General features: G+C 48.3%; 1 protein-coding gene across 1 annotated transcript in view; it reads left to right on the top strand.

Moving 5' to 3' along the window:
- The window catches only part of LOC119962011 (bile salt export pump-like), a 138,597-nt gene that overhangs the window by 4,828 nt on the left and 105,957 nt on the right, over positions 1–27,812 (top strand). The window contains 3 exon segments of the mRNA XM_038789760.1: positions 13,646–13,667; positions 13,836–13,895; positions 14,010–14,058. Coding sequence (XP_038645688.1) covers positions 13,646–13,667; positions 13,836–13,895; positions 14,010–14,058 — 131 coding nt within the window.

The raw sequence follows: 27,812 nt of genomic DNA, 5'->3' as shown, positions 1-27,812 counted from the left end.
TTAGTGCCTGTTTTTATTTGTTAGTTTCCGTTCATTTATCTTGATTATTTTCTACTTGTTAGGAAATAGAGGTAGATTTAAATAAGCTATATTTGTATTAACATGTGTTGGGCATAACCTATAGCTTTAAATTTTAGTTTCATTTTAAAAGTTGCCTGTAAGTTTGTGGGAACTTTTTAAATGCCTGCATGGTGAATGAGATTTACGACCCTGAAGAAAATGCAGGAAATAGAAAATCTGGGCTGTTGCCTCATAACAGAGAGGCCACAGTGGAACAGGAAACAATTTGACCAGTTGAAAGAATGCAACCAAGAAATAAGAAACAAAGAACAGGAAGTTGGAAAAAAAAAGGTTCTGTTCGGTGAAGTTAAGACTGAAGGGCAGAGAAAGACTCCAAGTTGAAAAGACAACGATGCAGACATCAAACATAAAGCAAAGTGGGCTTGCGAGAAGTCAGTGATCTGAGGTGGCTAGAAGGATGATGACTCATTACTCTAGGCCTGTGAAACAGTCGTGTTCTGTTGGCATGGCTGGGTATCTGAGAGATTGTGTGGAAAGGAAACTTGAAGGGCAGTGGAACGCTGGAAAGAGAGGTTGAAATCCTGGCAGTGGGTCCTTGGTGAAGACATCGGGGGAAAGGGTCATTTGGGGAAGGATTCCGAGGTGTGTTGTTTAAGAACAGAGATTGAAAACCCTTCAGTGGAAGAGTTCCAGAGAGATCAGTTGACTCACGGTGTGGCAAGCGTCTGGTTGGAAGTGATGAGAAATCTGTCGAAGTTGTTTTGGATGGCATCTGTCACATGGTATCAGAGTGTGGAGTGTCCAACCATAGTTTAGTTTACATGGACTGTGTACGTCTGGAACATTGGAGTATAATTTGGATTTTGTAACTTGTGTTATCCATACAAATCTATATATATCTGTGAAGGTACAGTGAGGTGCAGGAGTACTGTATTATAATTCATGTTCTCCTGTTTGAGACCATAAGACATTGGAGTAGAATTAGGCCATTCGGCCCATCGGATCTGCTCCGCCATTCAATCATGCCTGATATGTTTCTCATCTCCATTCTCCTGCCTTCTCCCCAAAACCCCTGATCCCCTTATTAATCAAGAACCTATGTATCTTTGTCTTAAAATACTCAGTAATTTGGCCTCCACAGCCATCCGTGGCAAAGAGTTCCACAGGTTCACCACCCTCTGGCTGAGGAAATTCCTCCTCATCTCTGTTTTAAAGGAATGTCCCTCCAGCCTGGGGCTGTGCTCAAAGGTTCTACTTTTTCCGACCAGTGGAAACATCCACTCCTCGACCACCCTATCTAGGCCTCTCAGTATCCTGTAAGTTTCAATAAGATATACCCTCATATTTCTCACCTCCAGTGAATACAGACCCAGAGTCGTCAACCGCTCCTCATATGACAAGCTCCTCATTCCCCGGATAATTCTTGTGAACCTCCTCTCGCTCCTTTCCAAGGCCAGCACATCCTTTCTCAGATACGGGATCCAAAACGGCTCACAATAGTCCAAATGGGGTCTGACCAGAGCGTTATACGGCCTCAGAAGTACATCTCTGCTCTTGTATTCCAGCCCTCTCGACATGACTGCTAACATTGCATTTGCCTTCCTGACTGCCGACTGAACCTGCACATTAACCATAAGAGACTCATGAACAAGGACTCCCAAGTTCCTTTGTGCTTTTGATTTCCTAAGCATTTCCCCATTTAGAAAGTAGTCTATGTCTCCATTCTTCTTACCAAAGTACCTAACTTCATACCTTTCCATATTGTATTCCATCTGTCATTTCTTTGCCCACTGTCCTAACCTGTCAAAGTCCTTCTGCAGCTCCCCTGCTTCCTCAATACTACCTGTCCCTCGACAGATCTTTGTATCATCGTCAAACTTAGCAACAGTGCCTTCAGTTCCTTCTTCCAGATCGTTAATGTATATTATGAAAAGTTGTTGTCCCAACACAGATCCCTGAGGCACACCGGCTGCCATCCTGAAAAAGACTCCTTTGTCCCAACTCTTTGCCTTCTGCCAGTCAGCCAATCCTCTATCCATGCCAGGATCTTACCCTTAACACCATGGGCTCTTAACTTATTTAATAGCATCCTGTATGACACCTTCTCAAAGGCCTTCTGGAAATCTAAATAGATCATATCCACTGGTTCTTATTTGTCAATCCTCCTTGTTACTTCCTCAAAGAATTCTAACAGATTTTTCAGACATGACCTCCCCCGACAAAGCCATGCTGACTCAGTCCTATTTTATAATGCACTTCCGAGTACTCCGCGATCTCATCTTTAATAATGGACTCTAAAATCTTACCAAGAACCAAAGTCAGGCTAACTGGCTTATAATTTCCCGACTTCTGCCTCCCTCCCGTCTTAAACATCGGTGTTACATTAGCAATTTTCCAGTCTTCTGGGACCGTCCCTGACGACAGTGATTCCTGAATAACTTATATTATTTTATTTAAAGTAGACATACAGCGGATGCCTCCTTTTGTGGAGCATTTTAAGATAAGGCGTAGCAGATTTAAAACAGAGATGAGAAGAAATAATTTCTCTCAAAGTGTCGTGAATCTGTGGAATACCCCAGAGTGGTGGATGCCAGGACATTGAGTAAATTCAAGGAGGAGACAGATAGATTTTAATTAGTAATGGGTTAAAGGGTTACAGAGAGCGGGCAGGAAAGTGGAGTAGAGGCCGAGATGCGATCAGCCATGAGTATATTGAATGGGGCGGATCCGGCTCGAGGGGCTGAATTCCCTAATCCTGCTCCTAGTTCTTATATTCTTGTGTTTTTATCAGCAGATCCTGTGACACTGTTCAGTTGCCAGGTTCCACATAGCTAAATAAAAAACAAAAGTTAAGCGGGATTCTCCGAGCCCGCGCCGGGTCAGAGAATCGGCGGGGGCACGTGAGATTCCCGCCACGCCGCTCTGACACCGGGACTCCGATTCTCCGACCCGGCCAGAACCGTGCGAACGCTGAGTGCACCGCGCAGGCCGGAGAATCGGCAGAAGTGGCGCGACGTGCTGGTCCCTGGGCCTGCAGTGATTCTCTCCACCCCACCACCCTCACCCCACCCACTATCGGATAACAGGGCTGTGTTCATGAATAGGATGGGGTCCTACTCCATGAACGTGCAGGTGGTCTGTGACCAATGGATGAGGATCCTGCACGTCTGCGCCCTGTACCCAGGCAGTGTACATGACTCGTTCATATTGGAATAATCATTCATCTCCACCATGTTCGAGGGACACCTCCTCCCCGGCTGCGGGGCTGGTTGCTGGGCAACAGGGGTTACCCGTTGTGGTTATGACTGATGACGCCTATACAGAGGCCACAGACCGACGCGGAGCATCGCTACAACGATGCCCATTATGCGACCAGGGGTGTGGTCAAGAGGTGCTCCGGGCTGATGAAGATGCGCTTCAGATGCCTTGACCGCTCTGGAAGGGCCCTTATTGTGGTATGCTGCATCCTGCACAATATAGCCCAGCAGAGGGGTGATGATGTGCTGGAGGGAGAGGAGAGAGTGGAGGAGGAGGAGGAGGGGGAAGATCACGACAAAGGGTGCAATGTACGGGACATAGTGGCTGGGCAGGGATGGGAGGCTGCCCGACGATACCGGCCGGGCCAGCGGGCACGGGAGGATTTTATAGTCGCACGGTTCACAGACTAGAGGGGGGGGGATTCACTGAGCATGGGCACGGACAGCACAGTACAACACCCCCCCCACCACCCTCACCCCGCCCACCACCGACCACCCTCACCCCTCCATCACACATCCACCTGTGGCACAAGAGGCAGGGCTCACACAGTCTCCAGTGGAAGTGGGTCTATTGCATGGCGTGGAGGATGATGACAACCCGCTGTGCGATGAGATCACATTGGCGCTCACTTCCCACCCCAACCCCGCACGCATCGGACAGAGCACAGAGGCATCTTCCGTAGGTGTAAAAGTAAGTTTAATTACAAACATTGCATACACATGCCCGAGCCCCTATAACTAGTCTGTGCCCTGCACCCGTGCCAACTTACTCAGTGTCTACTTTTCTGTCCTTACGGGTCCTATGACTAGGTGATTCCCCAGAAGGTACAGCAGAGCTGGATGGGCCAGGCAGCGGCTCGGGTGACCGGGATGGCGTGCTGCCTCCCTGTCCTGCCCGTTGCCCACCAGATGCACCTGGGATGGAAGGGAGGGAGACCGAGGATGGTGTGGTGTTCCAGGATCACCCCTGCAGAGGTCCCGGAATGGGGCCCAGCACCTCCTCCTCCCTCGGGGTGCCGATGACCGCTGGGTCTCTCTATGGGATGGGGGTGGGAGAGGATCCAATACCCGAGGCACCCCCAGTACCTGCGTTGCCAGTCCTGAAGGCCCGCCCTGGTATCGACAAGGGTCTGCAAATTTGCAGCCACGGAGCTCAGGGAGTTGGCCATCCCTGCCTGGGTCTGTGCAACGCCGACTAGCACCTAGGCATTGGCGACGATGCTCTCAGCGATGGCCTGCTGAGACTGGGCCGCAGTGCTGAGCGCCACTGCTATCTGCAGCTGGCTCTGGCACATGGCTGCCTGTGAGAGGGCAGCCATGTGCTGGGCCATGGCCCCCCCTTCACAGAAAGCCCCAGGCCTTGCATACTGCGACCAATGTCCAACACTGTTGCTCCACATTGCCTCCACCGCAGACACCACCCATGCGATTTCACCCTGGGTGGCAAGCAAGACCGGCACCACTCCCTGCTCCTGCAAACGGTTGGACTTCTCCACCTGCGTCTACAGATGCTGGAAGCCAGCCGTCATCCCCTTCACTTGTCCCTGAGTCCCTGACTGCATTGCGTCTATGGGTGAGTGTGGGAACTCCAGGAGCCCAGAACCTGTTTGGGCGACAGCTGGTTGCTAGGGCCAATCTCCCCTCTGCCCCTTGGCTGCTCCTACCTCCATCAGTGAGTGTCCCAGAAGCCTCATCGCCAAAGTGACCAACCAAGGTGGGGAAGGGGTCGGGGAAGGAGGTGGGGGAAGGGATTTGGGGAGAAGGTGTGGGCCAGGCAATAGACCCACTTCCACTGGAGACTGTGTGAGCCCTGCCTGTTGTGCCACAGGTGGGTGGCGCTCCCCGATCTCAGCACCGGCAACCTCCCCGTCCTCGGGTCCGCCTGTGATGTCCAGTGCCCTCTGTTCATGCACGGTGAGGGGGCTCAATTCAGGTGGACGCCCTCCAGTCCTGGCACGCTCCCGGTTGTATGGGCGCGCTTTACGGGAGGGGGGGACAAAAAAATCAGCAGTGTTAGGCGGACAGATACATGCAGCCCAGCGGTTGGGTCTATGTTGGCATAGGTTCACATGCAATCCTGTCAATGCAGCTGGCATGGGTGGGTGCAGCCATGTGGGTCACAGCTGGGATTGTACCGCCCCCCCATGCAGAGGGGGGGCAGTGCCACAAGTGTGGTGGGTAGGGGGGTTAGCGCCATGGGCACAGTGCTGGGTACTCACCCTGGCTGCCCTGACTAGGTCGTTGAGCTTTTTGTGGCACTGGCTGCCTGTCCTGGGCGTAAACTCTATGGCGCTGACTGCTTCGCCCACCTCTCTCCACAGACGCCAGGCGGTGTTGGATGCGACCCTGCGGCCATGTCCGGGGTACAGGGCTTCGCTTCTCTGCTCCTCGGCATCCAGGAGCGTCTCCATATCCCGGTCCTGGAACCTCGGCGCTGTGCGGCGGGTGGCCATCTTCCAGTGTCGGCCTGTGAGTGTGCGGGTGGCGTCTATTTGACCACAATGCGGCGCAGCGTCGATTACGCCACGCTGTTACACTTCCCGTGGCGCCGTGCTGGCCCCTTCCGTTGCACAGAATAGGCGCACTTTTGGACGGGTCGACACCTGACGTGGATCGCTCTGGTTTTTACTCCGGCGTCAACACTTGCCCGTGATATGGGTGAATCCCGGCCAAAATCTATCAAGCTGGGTTCCAACCTGGGAATCCGACTTGTCCAGTAGTAGCATCAGCCGGAATGTAACAAGTCATCCTTTGCTGATTTGGAAAACTTCCCCAAGTTTCTGTGCTGCCATTAATCTTTGCTGATTTGTACATCTGAATACCATCCTTAACTTCCTTAGTTAGCCGCAGATGATAACTGCACCTTTGGGCAGCAGTGGGCATCGTGGTTAGTACTGCTGCGTCTCAGCACCAGGGACCTGGGTTCAATTCTGACCTCGGGTGACTGTGTGGAGTTTGCCCATTCTTTCCAGGTGTGCGTGGATTTCCTCCTGGTGGTGCGGTTTCCTCCCACAATCCAAAGTTGTGCAGGTTCGGCAGATTGGCTGTGCTAAATTGCCCCTTGGTGTCCAAAATGTTAGGTGGGGTTACAGGGAGAAGGCCTTGGTAGACATGGGACTGCGTAGCGTGTTTTCAGAGTGATGGTACAGACTCGATGGCCCAAATGGCCTCCATCTGCACTGAAGGTGTTCTATGATTCTTCTTGTAGCATCTATCTTTCTCAACGGAATGCATCTTTGCTGAGAGATATAAACTATCTTCTTAAATACCTGCCACTGCTTCTCTACCATCTTACCTTTAAACCTATTTGCCTATTCCACTTTAGCCAACTCTGTTTTTCATACCCTTATAATTTAATTTTTAAAGTGCCAGTAGAGAGTGTGGTGAACTCAGCCCAACGCATCACATAAGCTTGACATCCTCCCTCAGGAAGGCGGACAGCATTGTCAGAGACCCCTCACACCCAGGCTTTGCCCTCTTCCAGACCCTCCCATCAGGCAGAAGATACAGAAGTATCCAGACATAGGAACAGCTTATTCCCCACAGTTAATAGACTCCTCAATGACTCTCCTTTGGACTGATCTGTTCCCTGGAAGAACACTATTCACGACACCCAATGCTGCTCTTGTTTGGCCTTGTTCCGCACTGTAACCAATCATTTGTCAATGTCTGTCGAATATACATTTGTCTACTAGGTACGTACTCTGTACATTCCCTTGGCAGCAGAAAAATACTTTTGATTGTACTTCAGTACATGTGACAATAAATATCAATCAATCAATCAACTATCAGACCCAAATTCCGATATCCTACATGCATTTCTGTAGGTAACCGATGACCACCTTGCCTTTCGTCCTCTAAAGTTTATGTCCCGTTATATTTCACTCCTGCTTATCTCTCATCCTTCCTCTCCCGGGTGAACATTCCCAGACCTTTTGTTTCCATTTCTCGGCTCTGGCACCTTTTGTCAATAGGTCTTACAGTCAGGGCCATCATCTGCTCTCCTGTTTCCTCTTTCAGAATATTCACTCCACTCTTAAAGGGGGCGATCGTCCGGCCTCGTTACACTCTCACTCAAGCAAAACGAGACCGGTGAATGCGGGAGAGGCCAATACAAGGACCGTGCCAGGCGCCAAACAGCTTGCAATGCAACCGGCCTGCTCTCATAGGCGAAATTAGGATCTCGCTGTAGCGTGGCAAGAAACCAATTATCATCACTTAAGCCCCATTTCCATACAATTAACGGGAGGCACCCGTCATCCAGTGGCCTCCTTTCATTCAGCAGCCTCCCCAGCAAGTGGTCACGCTGGCACTGATTAGTACTCCTTTTGAAAAACCTGAACCTGATCTGGCACCACCATGCCAACCCCTGCGTCGCTTACCCATTCTGGGGACAACCCTCGTCCCTGCTCGTCTGCCCCAACAACCAACTCCTAACCCCCACCGAATGCCGAGGCCTCTGGCCGTGTGCTTGAAGGCTATTGCTGATAAGGAATCGGCATTCGTGGTTAAGTGAGCACTTCACATATCCCAAGTGGATTCCCGTGGGTGGGTGGGCCATGTAGCATCTGTGAGCCATTGCCTAGCATCGCAATTACACCTTGATGCCTGGACAATGTGCCTGAACACTGAGGGAGGCAACACCACACACAGAGCAGCGAACATCCGAACACCCAGGAGGTGGGACACAGCTCCGGGGACATGTCCATGGCTGGAGAGTGTGAGTGCCATGTTAAGGGGGTGATGCCTGGAGAGATTGGCAAAGGGTTTGGACGTCAGCCTGCATTGTGGAAGAAAGTGACAGCGGCATCATAACAGTTGTGCACAAAGGTATTTGATGTGTTTCACAATTTCCCACTCTCCCGATGGTGCCGCCCTCCCACCTCCCCCAACCCCTACCCCTCCACCCCCTACCTACCCCTCTACATCCTCCCCCCCGCTTACCCAGTGCCCTCCGTGAACCTCAACGTGCCTGGCCCTCCTAGCACTGCCGCTACGTCTCGGCGTCACCCCAGGATGCACAACTGAGGTGGAGGCAGCCGGCACTTACCCCGTCCCATGGACGTCCTCTGGGGGCTCTGAGGCTGGAGGGCCCCGGCTTATTTGTCGGCGGCACATGCACAGCCGTGCCACCCTGTCCCATGTGCTGACTTTGAGACACAGCCTCATCAGAAGGGTGGAACCTGGAGGAGTGGCGGCCACCGTCACCACTTCATGGGACGGATCCGGGTTGGCACCCAACACCCCCTCCTCCTGCTCATGCTCTTGGGGCCCTGGGGTTCACCCTGGGATGGAGGGCCAGCTGGTTCAAGCCCCGGCTGCCCCTGCATCATCTGGTTCTGCCAGCCCTAGCAGTTCTTCATGGCCTGCATTATAGCGTCGATGCTCTCAGTGATGCTCCGCAGTGACTGGGACATGCTGTGCAATGCCTCGGCAATGCCCACCTACGACTGGGACAAGTTTCGCAGCATCCCAGTCATTCCCATCTGAGAATGGGACATGTCCAGCAGAACCTCATCAAGGTCGGCTTGGTACTGGGTGACATCCCCCAGCGAGTCAGACATTCTGCCAGGGCCCTCAGCCATGGCTTTGTTTGCATAATGATGTATCTAACTTCTTTATCACAATTAATTAATATACCATTATTACCATCATTATTATGATTGTGATATAGGACAGTAAACATACCCACAGCTGTATTTGTATATTATTTCCCTAATTCCATGTGTCATCCCACCTTGTAATTTCTTTTATAATCTTAACTTCCTCGCTAATTTTCTTTGTCACTTGTTTAACCCTTACATATGTTTCAAACACTTTTTCCAGCTTTCATCTTAACTCTTCGAGTTTTTCAACTAACTTCGGGATTTCTGCCAAATATTTCTCCTGCTATTGTGAGTGATAGGCAATGTAAAATTTCTGATCTATCCTTAACAATGCCATAGTGTTTTGCATAACTTGGGCGGTAAATTGTGTTCCTTGGTCTGATTCAATACTACGGAGCAGCCCCAATCACGTAATAACCTGTTGGACCAGAATGTTCGCTGTGGCCATTACCGTGTTCGAGCTTGTAGAAAAAGGTTAAACCCCATTTGCTGAAAGTATCAATTATCACCAGGATGGACTTGTATCCCCCCTTGCACTGTGACAGAGAACCTACATAATAAGAACATAGGAACAGGAGTAGGCCATTCAGCCCCTCGAGCCTGTGCCACCATTCAATGAGATCATGGCTGATCTGTGACCTAACTCTATGTAGCTGCCTTTGGCCAATATCCCTTAATATCTTTGCTGAACAAAAACCTATCTCAGATTTAAAATTAAGACTTGATTTAGCTTCAACTATTGTTTGTGGGAGAGAGTTCCAAACGTCTACCACCATTTGAGCGAAGAAGGTTCAGTTTTAATTTTTAGACTGATCTACCTAGTTTTAGAGTCACCGACCAGTGAAAATAGTTTATTTTATCTACCCTGTGCTGGTTTCTCCGCCTCCCTACACCATTTTCCTGCCCCGACCTGCCGGCGGGATTGTCCGTTACGCCGGCCGGTCAATAGGGTTTCCCATTGTGGGGCAACCCCAACCCCCGGGCGCTGGCAAAACAGAGAATCACGCTGGTGGAGAGTCCCGCCCCCTGACTTTCCCTGTTCATATCTTAAAACCAATTTGGAGATAAGTGTATAGACCATCTACCAGTCAAATTTGTCTGAGAGCTGCTTTATTCAGTTCATAATGTCTCTTTCGTTTCTTCAGTGTCTCTTTTACTTGGCCTCATTTCCCAGCAGGCTTAGTGTCCCTTCACTTGGCCATTTTTCCCAGTAGGCTTTGGGCCAGGGCCACACTCTATCCTACTCATAGGGGCCCTGTGAGCTGCTCCCACCAGTGACTTAGTTCCTCTGCCATTTCTTATCCCCACCTAAACTAATTCTGCATTTTGATCCCCCAAACCAAGATAATTTCTCACTACTGCACTGATCTCATTGTTAACAGAACCACCACACCTCCTTTTACTTTCCTCCCATCCTTCCAAAATGTCAAATACCCTTGAATATTCAGGTCCCAAGAGTGGTCACTTTGTAACCATGTTGTTGTAATCGTTATACGTCCATACTTATTTATTTCTACTTGTGCTATAAATTCATCCATCTTGTTATGAATACTGCATGCATTCAGATAAAGATAAGAGATTATTGTGAAAAGTTAAAGCGCATGGGATTGGGGAAGTGTATTAAGGTGGATAGCAAACTGGTTGGCAGTGAGGAAACAAAGAGTAGGAATTAATGAGTCCTTTTCAAATTGGCAGGCAGTAACTAGAGAGGTGCCACAGGGATCGGTGCTGGGATCCCAGCTATTCACAATATATATCAATGATTTGGATGAGGGAATAAAATATAGCATCTCAAAGTTTGCAGATGATATCAAGTTGGGTGGGAGGGTGAACTGTGACGAGGATTCAGGGATCCTGTAGCATGATCTGGGCAGTATACTTTAGATAAGTGTGAGGTTATTCACTTTGGAAGCAAAAACAGGAAGGCAGATTACTACCTGAATGGTTATAAATTGGGAGAGGAGAGGGTGCAGCGGGACCTGTGTGTCCTTGTCTACCAATCACTGAAGGTAAGCATGCAGGTGCAGCAGGCAGTAAAGAAGGCTAATGGCATGTTGGCCTTCATTGCAAGAGGTTTCAAGTACAGAAGCAGGGATGTGTTATTGCAATTACACAGGGCCTTGGTGAGGCCACACCTAGAATATTGTGTGCAGTTTTCTCTCCTTTTCTGAGGGAGGATGTTCTTGCTCTCGAGGGAGTACAGCGAAGTTTTACCAGACTGATTCCAGGGATAGCGGGACTGTCATATGAGGAGAGATTGATTAGGTTAGGATTGTTCTCGCTGGAGTTCAGAAGAATGAGGGGGGAATCTCATAGAGACTTATAAAATTCTAACAGGACTGGACAGGGTAGATGCAGGGAGGATGTTCCCAATAGTGGGTGTGTCGAGAACCAGGGGGTCACAGTCTGAGGATTATGGGCAAACCATTTCATACAGAGATGAGGAGACATTTCTTCACCCAAAGAGTGGTGAGCCTGTGGAATTCATAACCACAGGAAGTAGTTGATGCTAAAACTATATTCAAGAGGCGACTTGACACAGCACTTGGGGAATGGGATCACATGCTATGGGGAGAAAGCAGGATTAGGTTATTGAGTTGGATGATCAGCCATGATCATGATAAATGGTGGAGCAGGCTCGAAGGGCTAAAAGGCCTCCTCTTGCTCCTATCTTCTATGTATCTATATGTATCTATGTAAGCCCTTAATTTTGCCTGGGTACATTCCCTATTCTAAACCTATTTTCTGGTGCACTCGTTTATTTTTATGCTCAATCCCTTCCTGTCTTCCTGTGGCATTGCTACCCTTCATTATCACCTTTCTCTTTAACTTTCTAAATCTTCCCTCATATGAACCCTCATTCCCACTGTTTAATTCAAAGCCCTCTCCACAGCCCTAGTTATATGATTCACCAGTACACCTGTCCCATCTCCCTGGTTCAGGTAAGAGCCATCTCAACAAGGACTGTAATTACTGTAGTGGCAACAAAACGGAGCTGATTTTAATTTTCAGGTGGCTAATTGGCGCAGCACACTAGCTACCACCGTGCCATGAGGAAAAATGCCAGAACCATTTCAAAACCTGGGCCTCAATTGAATAGAACCAACAATGCCTCAACCAAACAAGCTGGATTCAGACTAACACAATGGTTGGGATTTTATGACCTCTCCTGCCCGATGGAATATTGTGCTCCCAGCAAAGTAAATGGGAGTTTAAATTTCCCACCCTACTCACTGGCAGTTAACACACTGTGGAAGGCTGTAAAATCCTGGCCTATACCTTATGGAGGCCACCTTGCTGGCAGCAAAGAAACTGAAAAAAGAATTCCCTCAAACATTCTCCAGAACTTTGAAGTAGTATTCTCATTCTCTTGTTAATTCTTTTAATTTCACATAAATTTACTGATAACATCTTGACACAGATTACATGCAATTTTTGCAAGGATAAGTGTTTTGTAAGCAACATTCTAACCATATGTTCCCCTCCTAAATTCTTCCACCTCTTCAGCTTTCTCTCCTCGGAGGGGCTGCATTGCAAATTCACTGGAATGTTACTGGGCTGGAATCACTAATTCTGGGGCTATGTCCCCACGCCGGCGTGGGAACGGTGGCGTTTTACGCCAGAACAAATGGTGTAAAATGGCCACTGATTCCCCGTTTGGCTGGGGGTCTAGCATGCCGGCAGCAGAGAACACCCGGCTCTAGCTGCCGATACGGCCCGGATAATTGCTGGGTCCGTGGCCTCACATGCACATGGCGGTGACCTGCAGCGGCCGCGCTGTGGTCAGTGACATAGTCCCCCCTTTGGTTGGCTTGTGCGTTCCGGACCACCCCTCCCCACAGTGCCCCCAGCCCCTAATAAAGTCCCTCCGCCTGCAATTGGCCTTCCCTGACTGTGGCGGCGCTGGACTAAGTCAGCAGCCTCCACATCAAGTTCCACTGGATGAGACTACAAATGATCGACGCCGTCAGGAACTCGGCCGGTATGGGATGGATTTCCTGAGGCCATCGATACATGGCTTTGGAGGGGGTGGGGTATCGCAAAAGCGCGCCGCCCCTGATTTGGTCGGGAACTTTGATTCTCCGGCCGATCGCTGAATGCATTCCGGCATCAGCGACCTCAGAATCCTGCCCACTGTCTCCAAGTGTTACATTATAAAGGCAGATGAATAAACTAGGTTTGTATCCCCCGAAATATAAAAGGATATGTGGTGATTTGATTCAACATTTAAGGATTTTAAAAGGAATGAATAGTGTTGATGGAGATAAATACTTTTAATTGGTTGAGGACTCCAGGACATACTGTTAAATCAAAGCCAGGCCATTCAGATATTATGAAACATATATAACATGTAAAGGATGATAGGAGCGTGAAACCGTCACCCATAGAAAGCACCTCAACTCCATTATTAAGTTTAAATCTGAGATTAGTAGTTTTGATAGCCATGGGTGTTAAAGTGGAGTTAGAAAACAGATCAACAAGATTTCATTCAACAGAATAGACTTGAAGGACGGAATGGTCTACATCTGTTCTGATGCTCTATTGTCCCTATGTTCCTTTAATCCCTTTGTTAAAAAAACACCTTATTGAATAACCCTTTGGTCACTTATACTAATACCTCCTTCTGCAGCTCAGTTTCCATTTTTTTAATATGCCTTCGTGAGATGCTTTGATATATTTTCCACACTACAAATGATCAATCAATGCAAGTTGGTCCTTTTTTCTCCTACATTGTATGACGAGCTTTTTTTTCTATTACAGATATTGATGGTTCTCAACGAAAGTGAGTATGCTAATATAGTTTACTTAGGTGCTTATCAAATGAAGTGCCTTTGTATGCGTATTTTATTCGATGGACAATAAAGTGTTCTGCATTGGATACTGTTAGAATGGAAATGATTTCCTCTTTCTCACTCAGTAACTTACTCCAAGCCATATTCCTGTCTTACAGAAATACCTACACGGTAAATGGACAACCCCTCCCAAAAACAAAGAACAGCAATGGTGATGAGTAAGTATTATATAAATTCTTGCATATAAAATGTTGACTACATGCTGATTGCAATTTTGTTCATATTCATATATCCGTGGCTTGAATTGACATTTAAATTTGTTATAATTAAAGATCGACACAGAAAAAAGAAGATAGCATTAGGGTCGGCTTCTTTGAGCTGGTAATTCTGACTTTTCTTATTGCCAATGTTTCTGTGCTGTAAATTCTATGTAATACCTTTAAGTGTTCAGAATATTTTTCTGTAGAAAACTATTTAAACTGAAGTGAATTTCTTTGCAATTATTTTTTCCCTGGATTATAACCCAGGAATTTCAAATTTGTGCTTGACTATTTCTGGGTGAAAGCAGGCCAGTTTTTCAAAACACTTAAATATCGCAGGCCTGAAATTACATTTTTGTGGTGCCAAAATTGGGGTAATTCTGTCTGAAGTGACTAAAATTTAGGACATATATTAGACGCCTCAGATTTACACAATAAGGCCAAAATTTTCACGTGCTCCACTCCTCAGCCTTAATGGCGCAGGAGAACCAATACTGGAGATCGTGCCCCTGAAGCCAGCAGCCAGGATTTTCACATGGAAACAGGGTGGGTTGTAGTGTGCACATCCATCATTTCCAAAGATGGCTGAGCATTCTGTAACTGCAGCTGGCAAACAGATGCAATTTTCCTAACTGAGATGTCCACACCATGACCCATGAGCTTTTGACTTTTAAGGAAAAGGTGTATAGCTGCCAGAATTATTTGGAAAGGCTGTGAGCCCCTTTTGAGACATCTATGTAGCCTTTTTGAAGAGGCTGGGTGCCCTCTGGGAGAGGTAAGGTGCTCTTTAAGATAGTTAAGTGTAGACATGAATGTGAATTAAAAAATTATAAGCTTAGCGGAACTCTCAAGCTGTCAATCATTTAAATTCTCAAGTCCTTTAATTATTTTGGCGAAAAAACAGCCTGCTCTGGCTGCTTGCAATTTCACTCGCTCTCTATTGACATTACGCTGAGGATTATCATTATAGGATTCGTGCTGCATGACTGATTCCACAACCTATCATTATCACAGTGGGAAGCCTGTAAATTCACAGTTTGCCAGCTCCATATGTTTATAATGTCGGAATGTCATGGAAAAATTTCTAAGTTTATTTGTGGTGGGTTTTGCTGGGAGATTCCCGCCGGCTCTGCCAGCGAGTTCTCCACCTCTACCAAATAACACTTAACCACTTTTTTGGGTCTTGGGGAGTTTCTGACCGGTTTAGCCCACATTTGATTTTTTTCAGCACTGGGGAGCTGAACATAGCGATCGGGCCGCCATTTTTAAAGAATGCCCCGATCTCTAAGTAAGCTTGTTGGTCACCCACACCCCCCCCCCCCCCAAGCAATGGGCAATGCCACTCTCCACATACATGGACACTGCCCCGCTCATCCCCAAGTGAGAACACCCCGCTATGGGGTCCCTGGGGGCCCCACTGTTCAGTCTTCCCCACGCCCCCCCTAGAGGCCCCCTTCCAGGACACCCACCCATCACCCCTCCACATTTCAGAGACCCCTACTTACCTGCCCTGCACCCCCCCCCCCCACTTTCTATCCCCCCTCCACCTTCCTTTCATGGGCATGGTCCCCATTGGGCCCTGACCTTTGTGGTGCCATCCAGGCACCCTTGGACTGCCACCCTGGCATCCTGGCAGTGCTACTGCCAGCTTGGAAGTGCCACATGGGCACCTCGGCAGTGCCAGGGTGGCAGTGCCAAACTGCCAGCCGGGCAGTACCAAGATGCCCATATTCCAGGGCGAAGGGCCAGGGAGCACCCTGCACTATCCCTAGCCACTCAGAGGCCTCTGATGGCCTGGGAAACCCCTCTGGTGCCATTCCACCTGGTCCACATTTGTGTGGACCAGTACTGAATGGCATCCAATTGCAGCCTTTCCTGAGGAGGATGGTAAATCCCGGGAGGCTGATAGATCCCAGGTAAGCCTGCCTACGTTGGTTTAAAACCTACATCGGTGTGTTGGTTTGTCACGCCCCTTTTGGCCGGGATTCTGATGCCTCACAAGGTGTAAAGACGTCTGGGAAGCCCGCAGGAGGCCTCTCCCGTCATCTACCAACTGTGTTGTGGTAGACCATGACCATCCCCGTGTTTGAAGTGTTTGTAAATGTTTGTTTTCATAATGTATTTGGGCACTTGAGGGGCAGCACTGTGGTGCAGTTGTTAGCACTGCTGCCTCACAATGCTGAGGACCCAGGTTTGATCCTGGCCCCAGGTCATTGTGCATGGGGTGTTTGCACATTCTCCCTGTGTTTGTGTGGGTCTCACCCACACAACCCAAAGATGTGCAGGGTAGGTGGATTGGCCACACTAAATTGCCACTTAATTGGAAAAAAAGAATTGGATACTCTAAATTTATTTTTTAAAAAGTAATTGGTACTTGAAAAATATATTAATTTTTATATGTGACTAAGCAATTGAAAGAATTTAAATGTTTTGAATGTTTTTTTGTTCATAAATGAGAGTGTATAAATCAGTGATGCCTACAACAGAGACTCAGAACATTATTTTATTTTCATCTCACCGTGGCTCCTAAGGTCAGCCTGTGTCACATAATGGGTGAATAAGCATGGATGATGTAAGGAAAAAGGGTGGGGAGTAGGGGTCATGGGTTTGCATGAATATGCACTAATTTTCCTTAGTGGCTGTAAACGTGATTGTGTGTTGGTAGAGGGCATAGATTGACATGGAGGTATGAGAGGCCATGGGAATTGGGTACAGGGGAATGAGGTGGTATGAGTTGACATGGATGGGACATGGGGAGTGTTTGAGTTGAGATCTGTCTTTTGCTTTCTTGTTTTTGTTCAACACTGAGGCTGACCTGTTTAACAGGTGAGATACACTGTAATTTACACCCGATTATACCTGACAGAAACATAGAAACTAGGCGCAGGTGCAGCATAATTTGCAGAAAAGGGGAACACATGGGGCGAAATTCTCCCATCGGCCAATGCCGGAGTGAAAACCGGAGTGTTTCACTCCGGCGTCGGAGGCCGCTCCTCGCCCCCTATTCTCCCACCCCCAGGGGGCTAGGAGCAGCGCCGCGTCAATTACGCGCGCCGGGCCTTGGCGCCGCATCAAAGCGGCGCCGCGTAAATTACGCGGCCGGCGGCACATACATGACGTCACCCGCACATGCGCGGTTGCCATCCTCCCCGCGGGCGCCCCGCATGACATGGAGGATTGATCTTGCAGGGCGGCGGAGGAAAAGAGTGCGTCCTTTAGAGACACCCTACTGAGCGCCCCCCTGGTGCTCGATCCTCCCTGCCCCTCCCCAAGGCCGCAGATGCAGCGTTTGCGCGCTGTTCACGCTAGCAGCGACCAGGTGTGGTTGGCGCCGGTGTGAACCCGTCGGTTTGGGCAGGCCGCCCGGCCCATCTGGGCCGGAGAATCACCGCTCAACCGTTAGAAACAGCGAGCGGCGATTCTCTGAACGGCCTGTCGTGAAACGCGGCACGCCGTTTTGGGAGGGGTAGGAGAATCACGTGCGGGTGCCAGGGCGGCGTGGCGGGAATCTACCACCTGGTGCGGGGGTCGGAGAATTGCACCCATTACCTATAGAAATCAACAGAGCAAATATATCCGTTCACAGGCTTTGAATGTCTCCTTGCATGCTGCTGAGAAAGGATTCTGCAAACTGCCATTCAGAAGTTAATCAGAGAATTATTTTATTTCTCATTCTTCTGTTATGGAGTTCTTTGTCTTTGGGTAAACAATGGTTATTCCTTTGATGTTGTTATTATGATGTGGAGATGCTTGCGTTGGACTGGGTGGGCACACTACCATGAGGCACGGTACATTGCAGACGCTGCGACAACGGATGAACGGATATCACGTGACAGTCGCCAAGCAGGAGTGTTCCCTTCCAGTCGGAGAACATCTCTGCAGTCAAGGGCATTCAGCCTCTGATCTTCGGGTAAGCGTTCGTAAGACCAAGGCAGGCCAACAGCACGGTTCAATTCCCGTACCAGCCTCCCCGAACAGGTGCCGGAATGTGGCGACCAGGGGCTTTTCACAGTAACTTCATTTGAAGCCTACTTGTGACAATAAGCGATTTTCATTTCATTAATTTCATTCATACATGTATTTCAGAGTATGTATCACAAAATAGCTTAACTGCACATATATATTAATTTCTTTTTAACCATCATAGCTACCTTGGAGGTCTGGTGGCACAATGGGTAGACTTTTTTGCTTCTGTGCCAGAACCTCCGAGTGCAAGTCCTAACTAGGACGATGGCAAAAGAAGGTGTGTTCATCAGGTGGCCAACACATTGAGCGTCAAACTGCAAAATCCTTCCAACACACCAACGGCAGGCGGTAAGAGTGGGAGAGATTGTTGGCCATCATGCTGGATACAGAGTGGTACTCTTCAAGCTCTAAACCTCTGATGGCATGGTAGTGACCTGTTCCAGGAAAAACCTCGCTATGAGAACTGACCAATGTCTGCCTTGTGAATAATAACAGCATGTTTATCTTGATGGCTGTTGTTAAACATACCTGAAGTTTAGACAAGTACCAAGTGCTTGGACGTGTTCTATTAATGAGGAAAAAAATGAATGAATCACTTTTTTTTGGGGTGTGGAAGAGGCTGATATGATGACTAATAAAGGGCTGACTGTTGTTAAGTGGAGTCAGAGCATTGCTATGTTGAGTCACTTGAGGTTTTATTTTGCCTCACAGAACAAGCTGTGAAATAGAGGATTGTTCAGCAGTGATTTATCACCAGTCACTTGCCTGTTTGCAAAGCATGATCCAAATAATTAATTCAGATTTTGGTCATGCAGTGCATTATATTCTCCTTTCATGCAGCATGAGGGACCTGTTGGAGAAACTCAAGTATGCTGAACAAAAGCATCAGTTGCCACAAACCTACCAATCATTCCTGTTCAGGAGCTATGCTCTACACTCCATGATACATTAAGGACTGGCTTCGACACACTTGGAGGCAGATCCAGAATGAAAGTTTAAAAAGTTTCTTGGCAGTGCAATACAAGTAGCTAATCAAGAGAGGGCTGTTTCCATTAGGGCCATAGGAATTAGTGAGTGATCCTCAAATCAGCACTAACCCCTGGCCTGTAATTGTCTCTGGACAAGTGAAAGTAGAAAGACCAAGAAAAGAAATGAGTGCCGTCAGAAAAAAATAGACCCAACCTCTAAGTGGGACCATACGACCATAAGACATAGGAGCAGAATTAGGCCACTCAGCCCATCGAGTCTGCTCCGCCACTCAATCATGGCTGATATTTTCTCATCCCCATTCTCCTGCCTTCTCCCCATAACCCTTGATCCCCTTATTAATCAAGAACCTATCTATCTCTGTCTGAAATTCACTCAGCGATTTGGCCTCCACAGCCTTCTGCGGCAAAGAGTTCCACAGATTCACCACCCTCTGGCTGAAGAAATTCCTTCTCACCTCTGTTTTAAAGGATAGTCCCTTTATTCTGAGATGGTGTCCTCTGGTTCTAGATTTTCCTCCAAGTGGAAACATCCTCTCCATGTCCACTCTATTCAGGCCTCCCAGTATCCTGTAAGTTTCAATAGATCCCCCCTCATCCTTCTATACTCCAATGAGTACAGACCAAGAGTCCTCAACTATTCCTCATACGACAAGTTCTTCATTCCAGGCATCATTCTTGTGAACCTCCTCTGGGCCCTTTCCAAGACCAGCACATCCTTCCTTTGATACGGAGCCCAAAACCGCACACAATACTCCAAATGGGGTCTGACCAGAGCCTTATACAGCCTCAGACATTTATCTCTGTTCATGTATTCTAGCCTTCTTGGCATGAATGCTAACATTGCATTTGCTTTCTTAACTGCCGACTGAACCTGCACGTTAACCTTAAGAGAATCGTGAACAAGGACTCCCAAGTCCCTTTGTGCTTCTGATTTGCTAAGCATTTCCCCATTTAGAAAATAGTCTATGCCTAAATTCTTCCTTCCAAAGTGATGACCTCATACTTTGTATTTCATTTGCCACTTCATTGCCCACTCTCCTAGCTTGTCCAAATCCTTCTGCAGCCCCCTTGCTTCCTCAATACTACCTGTCCCTCTACAGATCTTTGTATCATCTGCAAACCTAGCAACAGTGCCTTCAGTTCCTTCTTCCAGATCATTAATGTATATTGTGAAAGGTTGTGGTCCCATCACAGACCCCTGAGGCACACCACTCGTCACCGGCTGCCATCCTGAAAAAGACCCCTTTATCCCAACTCTCTGCCTTCTGCCATCTGCATCGGCCATTCATCAAGATAAACAGTTGTTGAATCACAACAGGTCCACCTCTGGATTATGATCAAGCTCACTATCTTCATTGGTGGTTAAAAAGCCTTATCCATTACGACTTGTGCAACATGTTAAGAATAGAAATGGATCCCGACAGTGCAGAAGGAGGCCACTCAGTCCATCGTGTCTGCACTGACCCTTTTAAAGAATACCATCCCAAGGTCCAAGCCTCCAGGAGCACTCTGAGGCCACAAGATGGGCATAATAATAATAATAATAATCACTTATTGTGTAGGCTTACAAGTAGGCTTCAATGAAGTTACTGTGAAAAGCCCCTAGTCGCCACATTCCGGCGCCTGTTCAGGGAGGCCGCTACGGGAATTGAACCCATGCTGCTGCCTTGTTCTGCATTACAAGCCAGCTATTTAGCCCACTGTGCATCCTGAGAAAGAAGATGGATCTCCAGACATATTTTGAGAATGGAAGATGAACCCCCCCCCCCCGTCCAGGATACCGAATCTGGAGGATCCACCTGAAGATGCTGCCCCCACCCACTGCTGTGATGTTCCAGGGTGCAGGGTTGCTGTTGGCCTACATCATGAATTCCACATTGTTTAGATAAGTCCTGACATCTTCATGCCATGTTGTCTGAGATGTGTTTTGTACGGCTGTGTTTTCCTGCTAGTGTCGCGGAGAATCGGACATTGGAGGTCAGGCGTTTATTTACATCTGATTAGCAGGATGCAAATCAGTTTCACGCCGGCCCACAGCAGGTTTTATGATCTGCCATGGGCAACAGCAGAGAATTCACACCGGTGTAAAACCGATCTGGCCCACCTTCATTTCAGAATAGCTATGGATGGGCAATAAATGTAGTCGGGCGGCATTGACCGCATCACAGGGATATATATATAATTCATTGTTCATTTTCATTGGTTGGTCTGCTGTGGGAAATGTAATTTTATCGGTTTTTAACTAAGTGTCAACGTGGGAAAAAATAATGGGCTGGATTCTCTGTCCCGCCGTGCCACATTTCTGCCCCAACCCGCCGGTTTGATTCTCCGTTACCCCGGCCGGTCAATGGGTTTCCCATTGTGTGGGGCAGTCCCACGCCTTCGGGAAACCCCCAGGCGCCGGCAAAACGGAGACTCCCGCCGGCACAGAATCCCACCCCAATGTGCTGCCCTCCAGCTCCACTGCCAGATTTTCCCACCATACATTTTGCCATTTAGTTGATAAATGGAGGTGGGTGCCACAATGTCATGTTGCTAGAGGTCTTTGAATGCATCCACTGTGTCAGCAACCTACAAATGATCAGTCCACGCTTTAAAAAATCATAATGAAAAGGAACCCCCACATATGCGTAGATCACCACCCGCCATGTATATGCCCCACCCCCTCAAGTAATCCCCTCTCGATGAACACAGAGACCCCCACACATGCACACATCCCACCCCACCAGAAAAGCCCCTCTCACACAGACACAGGGACCTCTCCAATGGAAGCTCCCCCCTCCCCGCCCCCACCCCCTCCCCCACAGCAGTGCCACATGGCACTGACACCTGGCCCTGTCCCGTGCCATGGTCATGATTCCCCCCCCCCCCCCCCCCCCCGGGGCCTGTGCGCCACCAGTAGGCCCATTAGGCCCATTGGAGAAGATACTGAGGGATAGGATCTATTCACATTTGGAAGAAACTAGATCAGTGATAGGCAGCATGGGTTTGTTCAGGGAAGGTCATGTCTTACAAACCTAATAGATTTCTTTGAGGAAGTGACAAAGTTAATTGATGAGGGAAGGGCTGTAGATGTCATATACATGGACTTCAGTAAGGCGTTTGATAGTTTCCCATGGCAGGTTGATGGAAAAAGTAAAGTCGTATGGGGTTCAGGGTGTACTAGCTAGATGGATAAAGAACTGGCTGGGCAACAGGAGACAGAGAGTAGTGGTGGAAGGGAGTGTCTCAAAATGGAGAAAGGTGATTAGTGGTGTTCCACAGGGATCCGTGCTCGAACCACTGTTGTTTGTGATATCCATAAATGATCTGGATGAAGGTATACGTGGTCTGATGAGCAAGTTTGCAGATGATACTAAGATTGGTGGAGTTGCAGATAGCGAGGAGGACTGTCAGAGAATACAGCAAAATATAGATAGATTGGAGAGTTGGGCAGAGAAATGGCAGATAGAGTTCAATCCAGGCAAATGCGAGGTGATGCATTTTGGAAGATCTAACTCAAAAGCAGACCATATAGTCAATGGAAGAGTCCTTGGGAAAATTGATGTACAGAGAGATCTGGGAGTTCAGGTCCATTGTACCCTGAAGGTGGCAACGCAGGTCGATAGAGTGGTCAAGAAGGCATACAGCATGCTTGCCTTCATCGGACGGGGTATTGAATACGAGAGTCGGCAGGTCATGTTACAGTTGTATAGGACTTTGGTTCGGCCACATTTGGAATACTGTGTGCAGTTCTGGTCGCCACATTACCAGAAGGATGTGGATGCTTTAGAGAGGGTGCAGAGGAGGTTCACCAGGATGTTGCCTGGTATGGAGGGTGCTAGCTATGAAGAAAGGTTGAGTAGATTAGGATTGTTTTCGTTGGAAAGACGGAGGTTGAGGGGGGACCTGATTGAAGTCTACAAAATTATGAGAGGTATGGACAGGGTGGATAGCAACAAGCTTTTTTCCAAGAACCAGCAGAGGGCAGCAGAGCAGAGCTACTGATCAGCTGTTCTGGGGAAATTTGCATACGTGCAGTGCGGTCAGCCTAAGTTGAAGGTGAACCTGCGAAGAAGACCCAAGGAGTTTGAGTAAAGGCAAGCAACCAGCAGAGGGCAGCAGAGCATAGCTACTGATCAGCTGTTCTGGGGAAATTTGCATACGTGCAGTGCGGTCAGCCTAAGTTGAAGGTGGTTTGTGGAGGGGCTGTTGGCAAGTGACAGTTAAACCCGAAACACTTTGTGAGTGTTTCCCATCCTACCTCCTCCTTTAACCAACCCCCCCACCCCACTGTGGTTGGGAAGCGGGAGCAGGGGCCTGTCGTGAAGGTGAGTGAGTGCCTTTAAATTTGCTTACCTTTCAGCGGGATCAGGGTTTGAGGTAATATCAGGTAAGCTCTTCCTTTCTTTTTCTTTTTCTTGTTTTTTTTTTAATCTAGAGGGGATGTCAGGGAAGGCAGTACAATGCTCCTCCTGCAGAATGTTTGAGGTGAGGGACGCCGTCAGTGTCCCTGCTGATTTCATCTGTGGGAAGTGCACCCAACTCCAGCTCCTCAAAAACCGTGTTAGGGACCTGGAGCTTGAGCTGGATGAACTTCGGATCATTCGGGAGGCAGAGGGGGTCATAGATAGGAGCTTCAGGGAAGTAGTTACACCAAAGACTGGAGATAGATGGGTAACTGTAAGAGGGACTGGGAAGAAGCAGTCAGTGCAGGGACCCCCTGCGGTCGTTCCCCTGAGTAACAAGTATACCGTTTTGGATACTTGTGGGGGGGACGACTTACCAGGGGTAAGCCATGGGGTACGGGCCTCTGGCACGGAGTCTGTCCCTGTTGCTCAGAAGGGAAGGGGGGAAAGGAGTAGAACATTAGGAATTGGGGACTCAATAGTCAGGGGCACAGATAGGAGATTTTGTGGGAGCGAGAGAGACTCACGTTTGGTATGTTGCCTCCCAGGTGCAAGGGTACGTGATGTCTCGGATCGTGTTTTCCGGGTCCTTAAGGGGGAGGGGGAGCAGCCCCAAGTCGTAGTCCACATTGGCACTAACGACATAGGTAGGAAAGGGGACAAGGATGTCAGGCAGGCCTTTAGGGAGCTAGGATGGAAGCTCAGAGCGAGAACAAACAGAGTTGTTATCTCTGGGTTGTTGCCCGTGCCACGTGATAGTGAGATGAGGAATAGGGAGAGAGAGCAATTAAACACGTGGCTACAGGGATGGTGCAGGCGGGAGGGATTCAGATTTCTGGATAACTGGGGCTCTTTCTGGGGAAGGTGGGACCTCTATAGACAGGATGGTCTACATCTGAACCTGAGGGGCACCAATATCCTGGGGGGGAGATTTGTTAGTACTCTTTGGGGGGGTTTAAACTAATTCAGCAGGGGCATGGGAACCTGGATTGTAGTTTTGGGGAGCGAGAGATTGAGAGTAGAGAGGTCAGGAGCACAGTTTTGACTTCGCAGGAGGGCGGCAGTGTTCAGGTCTGTGGTTTGAAGTGTGTCTATTTCAATGCCAGGAGTATACGAAATAAGGTAGGGGAACTGGCAGCATGGGTTGGTACCTGGGACTTCGATGTTGTGGCCATTTCAGAGACATGGATAGAGCAGGGACAGGAATGGTTGTTGCAGGTTCCGGGGTTTAGGTGCTTTAGTAAGGTAAGAGAAGGGGGCAAAAGAGGGGGAGGTGTGGCGCTGCTAGTCAAGGACAGTATTACGGTGGTAGAAAGGATGCAAGATGGGGACTCTTCTTCCGAGGTAGTATGGGCTGAGGTTAGAAACAGGAAAGGAGAGGTCACCCTGTTGGGAGTTTTCTATAGGCCACCTAATAGTTCTAGAGATGTAGAGGAAAGGATGGCGAAGATGATTCTGGAAAAGAGCGAAAGTAACAGGGTAGTTGTTATGGGAGACTTTAACTTTCCTAATATTGACTGGAAAAGATATAGTTCGAGTACATTGGATGGGTCGTTCTTTGTACAATGTGTGCAGGAGGGTTTTCTGACACAATATGTTGACAGGCCAACAAGAGGTGAGGCCACTTTGGATTTGGTTTTGGGTAATGAACCAGGCCAGGTGTTAGATCTGGAGGTAGGTGAACACTTTGGAGACAGTGACCACAATTCGGTGACCTTTACGTTAGTGATGGAAAGGGATAAGTATACCCCGCAGGGCAAGAGTTATAGCTGGGGGAAGGGCAATTATGATGCCATTAGACATGACTTAGGATGTGTTGGTTGGAGAAGTAGGCTGCAAGGGTTGGGCACACTGGATATGTGGAGCTTGTTCAAGGAACAGCTATTGCATGTTCTTGATAAGTACGTACCAGTCAGGCAGGGAGGAAGGGGTCGAGCGAGGGAACCGTGGTTTACCAAAGAAGTGGAATCTCTTGTTAAGAGGAAGAAGGAGGCCTATGTGAAGATGAGGCGTGAAGTTTCAGTTGGGACGCTTGATAGTTACAAGGAAGCGAGGAAGGATCTAAAGAGAGAGCTGAGACGAGCAAGGAGGGGACATGAGAAGTCTTTGGCAGGTAGGATCAAGGAAAACCCAAAAGCTTTCTATAGGTATGTCAGGAATAAAAGAATGACTAGGGTAAGAGTAGGGCCAGTCAAGGACAGTGGTGGGAAGTTGTGTGTGGAGGCTGAGGAGATAAGCGAGATACTAAATGAATACTTTTCATCAGTATTCACTCAAGAAAAAGATAATATTGTGGAGGAGAATGCTGAGACCCAGGCTATTAGAATAGATGGCATTGAGGTGCGTAGGGAAGAAGTGTTGGCAATTCTGGACAAGGTGAAAATAGATAAGTCCCCGGGGCCGGATGGGATTTATCCTAGGATTCTCTGGGAAGCCAGGGAAGAGATTGCTGAGCCTTTGGCTTTGATTTTTAGGTCATCATTGGCTACAGGAATAGTGCCAGAGGACTGGAGGATAGCAAATGTGGTCCCTTTGTTCAAGAAGGGGAGTAGAGATAACCCCGGTAACTATAGGCCGGTGAGCCTAACGTCTGTGGTGGGTAAAGTCTTGGAGAGGATTATAAAAGATACGATTTATAATCATCTAGATAGGAAGAATATGATTAGGGATAGTCAGCATGGTTTTGTGAAGGGTAGGTCATGCCTCACAAACCTTATCGAGTTCTTTGAGAAGGTGACTGAACAGGTAGACGAGGGTAGAGCAGTTGATGTGGTGTATATGGATTTCAGTAAAGCGTTTGATAAGGTTCCCCACGGTCGGCTATTGCAGAAAATACGGAGGCTGGGGATTGAGGGTGATTTAGAGATGTGGATCAGAAATTGGCTAGTTGAAAGAAGACAGAGAGTGGTAGTTGATGGGAAATGTTCAGAATGGAGTTCAGTTACGAGTGGCGTACCACAAGGATCTGTTCTGGGGCCGTTGCTGTTTGTCATTTTTATAAATGACCTAGAGGAGGGCGCAGAAGGATGGGTGAGTAAATTTGCAGACGACACTAAAGTCGGTGGAGTTGTAGACAGTGCGGAAGGATGTTGCAGGTTACAGAGGGACATAGATAAGCTGCAGAGCTGGGCTGAGAGGTGGCAAATGGAGTTTAATGTGGAGAAGTGTGAGGTGATTCACTTTGGAAAGAATAACAGGAATGCGGAATATTTGGCTAATGGTAAAATTCTTGGTAGTGTGGATGAGCAGAGGGATCTCGGTGTCCATGTACATAGATCCCTGAAAGTTGCCACCCAGGTTGATAGGGTTGTGAAGAAGGCCTATGGTGTGTTGGCCTTTATTGGTAGAGGGATTGAGTTCCGGAGCCATGAGGTCATGATGCAGCTGTACCAAACTCTGGTACGGCCGCATTTGGAGTATTGCGTACAGTTCTGGTCGCCTCATTATAGGAAGGACGTGGAAGCTTTGGAACGGGTGCAGAGGAGATTTACCAGGATGTTGCCTGGTATGGAGGGAAAATCTTATGAAGAAAGGCTGATGGACTTGAGGTTGTTTTCGTTAGAGAGAAGAAGGTTAAGAGGTGACTTAATAGAGGCATACAAAATGATCAGAGGGTTAGATAGGGTGGACAGCGAGAGCCTTCTCCCGCGGATGGAGGTGGCTAGCACGAGGGGACATAGACTTAAATTGAGGGGTAATAGATATAGGACAGAGGTCAGAGGTGGGTTTTTTACGCAAAGAGTGGTGAGGCCGTGGAATGCCCTACCTGCAACAGTAGTGAACTCGCCAACATTGAGGGCATTTAAAAATTTATTGGATAAGCATATGGATGATAAGGGCATAGTGTAGGTTAGATGGCCTTTAGTTTTTTTTTTTCCATGTCGGTGCAACATCGAGGGCCGAAGGGCCTGTACTGCGCTGTATCGTTCTATGTTCTATGTTCTATGTTCTAAGTGGGGGTGTCAATTACAAGGGGTCACAATTTCAAGGTGAGAGGGGGAAATTTTAAGGGAGATGTGCGTGGAAAGTTTTTTACGCAGAGGGTGGTGGGTGCCTGGAAAGCTTTGCCAGTGGAGGTGGTAGAGGCGGGCACGATAGCATCATTTAAGATGCATCCGGACAGATATATGAACGGGCGGGAAACGGAGGGAAGTAGATCCTTGGAAAATAGGCGATAGGTTGAGATAAATGATCTGGATCGGCACAGGCTGGGAGGGCCAAAGGGCCTGTTCCTGTGCTGTAATTTTTTTTGTTCTTTGTTCTTTGTTCATTATGTCACTGGCGGTGGGTGGAGTCAATCGGAATGGGAATCCTGCCAGCATAAAACCATTTTGGGCGTCCCATTGATTTCCCACCAGTTTTCCTATCTGCCGAAAATGGGGTGGAGTATCCCGGCCCACATTTTAGTTCATGAACTGCAAACAGAAAATTATTTGCTGTGTTGTTCACCTTGTATCACTCAGGAGTTGCAAGCATTCCTTTGTTAATCCTACAGCAATGTAAACGCAAAACACTGCAGGTTTTGGAAATCT

The sequence above is a fragment of the Scyliorhinus canicula genome, chromosome 2 (assembly GCF_902713615.1).
Source record: "Scyliorhinus canicula chromosome 2, sScyCan1.1, whole genome shotgun sequence".
In the NCBI taxonomy this organism is placed as follows: Eukaryota; Metazoa; Chordata; class Chondrichthyes; order Carcharhiniformes; family Scyliorhinidae; genus Scyliorhinus; species Scyliorhinus canicula.
This window is presented reverse-complemented; position numbering and strand designations above follow the sequence as displayed.